Below are 6,500 nucleotides of genomic sequence, written 5' to 3'. Positions count from 1 at the left end.
ACGCTACAGCGACAACGAACTGTGACGCGTCCGCTGTTTTGTGTGTATGCGTGTGTTTGCTACGATGCCATAGTCAAAGTCTATCTAAAAGTTGGTGGCGCCCAACTTTAATTTGTCCACTTTTTTAATAAGCTTTCTGTTTCTTTTAGTTCACTGACTTGTAGAAAAATCAATAAAAAACTGAAGGCCATAATAATGTTGTAATTTTTTAATAATAATTTCAAACGCCAACTGCAATATGATGACATTTTATTTATTTTTCTTTTTATAAGCGTCGCCAAAGAATTCATGGAAATAATAGTAGCAACTAATGAAATGGGCAATCCAATATGCGCATAATTGCAGAAGTAGTTGCCCTTAACCGAATTGGTGGGCTTACACTTATGGCTTATGGAATTACATTAAAAAACACACTAATTGATATCACAATCAGCATTAGGCTGTGGTCCGCGTACGCTTCACGAACGTGACGACCTTCGTAATTAAATACAAGAATTTCCCCAAATAAATTCAACAAGTGGGTTTCTCATTTATGTGCATATACATATGACTGCTACTGTTGCGTTTCTATCCCGTTTGCTGCGTTATTAATTTGCATTATGGCTTGTTGTTTGTTTTGTTTTGTTTTGTTTACTTCTTCTGCCAAAAGCTTGGCGCAGCGCGCTATTACATCAACTGACGCTCCCGCTCCCGCTCTCGCGCTCACTCTCACTTTTATAACGGCGCTTGATTGAGACGCTAAAGTCGCAGTCACGTTTCACAGCAAACGAGTAATGAGAGCGCAGCCGGCACACGCATGCGGAGCGTAAATCAAACTGAGCTTTGTGCCCCGATCGTAAAGCTCATTGGGCCTCATACGCAAGAAACAGTTATAAGAATTCAAGGTCTTTGGCTTCGTGCAGCGCTCCGCTGCGCTTTGCGCTCTCGTTTTCGTTTGCACGACTTTTTCGCTAATTTTACTCTCGTTTTATGCGTTCGCTCTCTTGTGCACCTGCGCGCCGTCGCGTATTTAATCTGGCCTACGAATCAGCGAGACGGCAGTAATTTCCACGAAAGTGGCCCAAAGTGTTTAAGCGCTTGACGTGTGCTCTGTGTTCAACGCAAAGGATCTTAATGTGATATCGATTAACATTTTGTTAAAACTATTTTTTTTTGCATAAGTGCATAAGTGTTTTTTTGTTTGTTTTTTGTGCCCTCTTCCAATACCCCACATGAGGATCCAACGGGATTTTCTGGTAAATTGCTAAGCGAAATAAACAAAAGATAGGACGAAAGTCTTAAGCTTAAAGAAACTAAAGGAAGCAATTCGTGTTAAATTGTGTGAATTATTTTAAAATTGAGCGAAACTATATTTTTTTTTTTTTGACTGTGTTACAATATGTACAAATGGGTCTAACGCATTAATAAATGCTTTTAATAGTATAGCTTATCTATATAAAAACCCCGTGCTCTGTTTGTATTCAACAAATATTTAAATTCAAATTCATTTTTAAAATTAAATATTTTTGAGATAAAGATAGTTTAACTGAAAAGTAATCTTACTTATCTTTCATTTTACTAATTTAAGCTTTTCAATTCAATTTCCATTTTTCTGTTTTCCTATTATTTACCTGCTAAACTAATTAAAAGTTGACAAATACTAGAAATATGACAACGCGATGGTCTAATTAGCGCTTAAGCTCACGCCAAAGTAGTTTCCCTCACGATCGATGATCTAACTACAAACAAAACCAGTCCCAGCTCCCCACCTACCCCATCAGTTTCCCATTCAAGAGCACAATTGATATGTGTACCATATATTTACTTTCACTAGCTAGCGGCAAAGAGCGGAAATTACTTAAAGTGTGAGCGGGAGACCAGAGACTCGAGACCAGCTGCCGCGCCTCGAAGTGGCAATTAGCACCTTTTTTTCTGTAGCAAATAATGGCGATCGCAAGCCGGCAGTGAGATAATTTTTTGCCGGTGCTAATTTTTTTTTGAATATTTCATAATCTGTTACAGATTTGTTTATTTTTATTTGTTATTGTGAGTGACTGATCAAAGCTTATTGTAGTTGCAAAACCGAAAGAAATTAAAATGGCATTGACCCAAGCTGCCAGTTCCATAATATTACTGGTATTAAGTAATATTACGTTATTACACCCACGCACATTAGCTATTTTTATAATCCGCAAGAAAGCAACAAATAAGGGCAACGCTGGCGTTGACCCAGTTAACAGCAGCTTTAATTGATTGGCAAGCAGCGTTTGCCAAATAGGGCAGAGCTGCCGCTAAATAGAAATTGAGTCATCTTAACATTTGCATAATTTATTTCATAAAATATGTTTTATTTTTTTAAGTTGGGCTTGCTCGGAGTGCTCGGCTTTTGTCTAGGGGTCAATGCAAAGGCTGTGGGCGGCGAGCCACAAGGCAATGAAATACAGACGAATGGCAAGAGTGAAGCGCAGGATCGCATTGGTCATGGCTTCGGTCTAGGTCTTGGCTTGGGCGGAGGCATTATTGATGCGGATGTTCATGAGCATCATATACACGAGCATCATGAGCACCACGAGCATCATGATCCGGGCTATTGGAAGAAGAAGGTGACTTGGAAGGAGGGCTGGAAGAAGATTTGGAATCCAGCGAAGAAACAAATTTGGAATCCATCTTGGAAAAAGGTTTGGGCTGTCAAGTCACTTCAACTTTTATTTATGCTAAGTTTTGTTTACTTTTAGATTTACAAGCCGCATTGGGTGAAAGTTCCAGGCTGGAAAGAAATTCAAGTGCCTGCTTGGAAGCAAGTTTGGGTAAGTTTAGCTACAATTGGTTTGAAATTCTTAATAAAACCCGCACAACAATTTAGGTTCCACACTGGAAAGAGATATTCGTGCCAGCTTGGAAGGATATTCAAGTGCCTGACTGGAAACAAATCTGGACGCCCGAACTAGTCAAGGTAACTTTGCTTAAATTTACTAAAAATTCATTGACTTCATTAATTTGCATTCCTTGCAGGTTGGCATACCCGGTGAAAAGTATTTGGGCAAGGATCACGAGGGCTGGGAATATACGAGTCATGATTTATGGAAGAAGAAGGTTGTGTGGAAGTCGCACTGGAAAAAGATCTGGAAGCCAGCTAAGAAACAGATTTGGGTGCCCGAGAAGAAACTGGAATGGAAAGAAGCATGGAAGCAATATTGGAAGCCAGCCAAAAAGCAAATCTGGAATGATAAACTGGAGTGGAAGGAAGCCTGGAAGCAAATTTGGGTGCCCGGCTTCAAGGAAATTTGGGTGCCTGGCTGGAAGAAGATCTGGAAGCCAGTTGTCATTAGCGAATGGTTCCCCTCACCCGATCACCACGATCATCATCATCATCACGAACCGTCCTGGGACTGGGATCGCAAGGACAAAGACAAAGGCAAAGTTGTATGGAAACGCGATGATACCAAAGGCTCCGAAGCCAAGACAACGCAACTGCAGGCGGTGCCAAGCGCAGATTTTGCAGCTCCAAAGCAAACTGCGACCACATCGCAGTCCTTTAAATTTCCAGGCGCGTAATTGTCAATAAGTCACTTCACTTAACTGCCATGAAAGCCCCCATAATTTAAGCTTTATCCCTTAGTTTGTATACAATGCTCAGCTCGACAGTGTGCCCTGTAAATTCCTCATAAGTGGGGTTTTCTATTAGTTGGGTTTCCACCATCAATTTAGCATTAAATATTTTTTATTTAAAAACTATGCAATAATTGTATTCTATTACAAGAATAATAAATTTATACAAAATGAAGAATGTAAAGAACAACATTAATTAATTTTCTGTACTTGCATTAGTTGTTTCGATTACGTTTTCCACTCATAATATTTCAAAGCCATAAAAGAGTTTTTTAGTTCAATATTTGAATACATCTTATATTGTGCGCTAAAACTATTTAATGGCAAAAAAACTAAAACTATTTAATTTATAAAAATTGTGTGTATAAAACTCTTTTTAATGCGTGTATTTAGCTAAAGTCAATTGTCATTTGTGCAGTTGATGTTGTTGTTGATTTATTGTTGATTCTTAGCTTCATTATTTGCCGAGTAAAAGTAATGAGACTTTTGTTGCTTTATTACGTTGCACATGAGTGCGCCTCGTAAGCTTTTTATTTACACACACACACACACACACACACACACACACACAAACACACACAGAGCGAAGAGAGCAGAGAGAGGCTAACACAATGCAGTTGTGTCAAATAAGGTTCCAAATGGCGAGTACTGTACTCACTCCAGCATTTTGTGCTTTGTATGCATGTGTGCGTGCGTGTGTGTGTTTGTTGCTGGCCCCTTGTGTGTTGGGCAAGCACAAGCGCAAAGCGTTGACAGCAAGTTTACACTGAGCAACAAACATAAGCTACGCATTAGCTCAAATTCATGTGTAAAATAATTGCAGGCCTAATTAATTGAAATACAACTAAATAAACATTTGCCATAAATTAAATATTTGTTGTAAAAATGCGCTGTTTGCACCACTGTGCGTTAGGCCAGGCGCTGGGCAGCCCCCACAACGCGAAGTGGAAAGTAAAGTAACATTGTGTGTCCGTCGACTGACGCTGGCCACTGTAGTTGGATGAACAGCGCTGATTCTTTTTTGTTTTATTTTGTTTTGTTGTTGCTGTTGATGTGACGCGACTGCTGGCAACGAGTTTGATAAGCGCAAACAAACGCACTCGAATTCTTTTGAAGCCTTTGCATTTCCGATAGAAAAAAAATTAATTTTCATAATAATTGGCGCACAGTCTGCAATATTTTGCCTTGCTGGCCATTTGGCGCATTGCCTGAAGCCTTGGCTCACGCTCACAACTTGCTTTGCCACATTGCTTTCGCAATAGTAAAAATATAAATAATAATAAAAGCAATAATGATAATAATAATAATAATAAAACACTGTGCGCATGTAATAAAATTGTTTATTGAATTGGCCATAAATTTGCGCAGCTACAACAGCCGCAAAGCGTCCGTCCGTCCGTCCGCACAGTGTCAAAAGTTGCATTCACTTGGGAAAATAAACGCACCAACATACATATATAATGTATATATATATATCTGAAGTAATGCAGTCATGTATGTATGTATGTATGTGTTGAGTTCGTAAATTCCTTGGCTTGCAACAAGGAGCAGCATTTTGGGGGTGTGGGGTATTGCATGGTTAGTTTAGTTGTGCTCAAAGTTTTCTTACGCTTTGTGAAAAGTTTGCAAAGAGTTTAGAGCGAGAGAGACAGCTGAGAAGACCGCTAGACTAAGCTCCTAATCGGATGCCCAGGTGATGAAAGTATAAAACTTATGACTTTACTAAACGTTCAAAGTGAGCAACAACTAGTTTATACGATATATACCATATAATATAGCTAGATGGAATCAAGTCACTTCTCAAAATAATGAAGCCAATGAGCTTTCGATTTTGATTGCTCTAGCTGCGCTTTAATTTCCTTTCTTTAAAGAATAAACAAGGCAATAAAACAATTAAATTATTTTTGATAAATAATCGTAATAATCAATATAGAGTCAAGCTGAAATATTTGCAATTATTATTACTATTACATATAATTTTCAATTATTTTGAATCAATTTATTTTGATAAGTAAACATATTTAATGGAATTTATTTTACAGCATTTAAATTATACATTTAATAAGAGTTTAGTTATTACTAAAATAAAGCTTTTTATTTATTTTTCTTTATGGTAGTTTCGATAATACCAATTGCTCAATAAATTGCAAAGTGTTTATATGTTAATGCCCTGCATACTTCAGTCAGAGAGACGACTTGGCTTGTCTGGATTGTCGTCCTTTCAGCAAGGAGCTCATCTCTAAGTGAGCGCTAAGCCTTATTTATCAACATCAGCAATATTTTGCCTCGCTGTTGTCCTTTCACAAATTATTGAACAGCATTAAAAACAGCTGAAGTACCCTCGCCATTGCTAAACCGCCAGACGCGCAGTCAGCCAGAGCGCTCAAAGGGATTTCATCAGCGTAAAGGTCGAAGCGCGAAGCCTGGAGCTGCTGCTTCTGCTGCTGCTGAAGGGGTTTAGAACTTGAGGCCAAGCAGCAAGTGGAGTGAGTTGCAAATGCTTTTATGCTTATTAATGGCACTACATGCAATTCATATATGCGTGGCAGTTAAAACGCTGGCGCAAATTAATGGATGCAGCCAAGCCAGCTAAGCCAGCCAGCCAGCCACTTGGCAAAGCTTCAAGCAGCTACACATTAAGTGGCAAGTTGCATTTTTATTTTGTCGGTTCTTAAAGCTGATGATCCCCTCACATACTCGCATACATAAGTTGATTAGTTGACAGCTTGACTTGTGCCAAGTTATGAATGTTCAAGGGTGACATTAACAATAGTACTCGAGGCTTAGTGCACGCTTTCTTATAATATCTCAAATATTTTAAACTGTTGAATCAGTAGCTCACAAAAGTGTGGCATGACAGGCATGTGGAATTTGAAATTCCTTCTGCATAGCACAAGAGACAAAGCGTGGGG

At 38.8% G+C, this 6,500-nt stretch overlaps 1 protein-coding gene across 1 annotated transcript; it reads left to right on the top strand.

Annotated features, from left to right (window-relative positions):
- The first annotated feature begins 1,056 nt into the window (after positions 1–1,056).
- LOC108605897 lies at positions 1,057–3,714 on the top strand. The gene is made up of 5 exons (XM_017995712.1): positions 1,057–1,235; positions 2,340–2,657; positions 2,715–2,786; positions 2,843–2,932; positions 2,992–3,714. Exons 1-5 carry the CDS (start codon positions 1,212–1,214, stop codon positions 3,532–3,534), a joined length of 1,047 nt encoding a protein of 348 aa, XP_017851201.1. The 5' UTR covers positions 1,057–1,211; the 3' UTR covers positions 3,535–3,714.
- Positions 3,715–6,500: the final 2,786 nt, after the last annotated feature.

Source organism: Drosophila busckii, chromosome X, assembly GCF_011750605.1.
Source record: "Drosophila busckii strain San Diego stock center, stock number 13000-0081.31 chromosome X, ASM1175060v1, whole genome shotgun sequence".
NCBI classification, from domain to species: domain Eukaryota; kingdom Metazoa; phylum Arthropoda; class Insecta; order Diptera; family Drosophilidae; genus Drosophila; species Drosophila busckii.
Note: the sequence above shows the minus strand (reverse complement) of the source record. Positions and strands in the feature narration are given on the sequence as shown.

Bases quoted from the DNA above. Each gene is read 5' to 3' on its own strand.
- LOC108605897 (XM_017995712.1), top strand. From the start codon at position 1,212: ATGAGGATCCAACGGGATTTTCTG. The intron at 1,236-2,339 runs GTAAATTGCTAA...TATTTTTTTAAG, and splicing joins GGATCCAACGGGATTTTCTG to TTGGGCTTGCTCGGAGTGCT. The intron at 2,658-2,714 runs GTTTGGGCTGTC...GTTTACTTTTAG, and splicing joins GGAATCCATCTTGGAAAAAG to ATTTACAAGCCGCATTGGGT.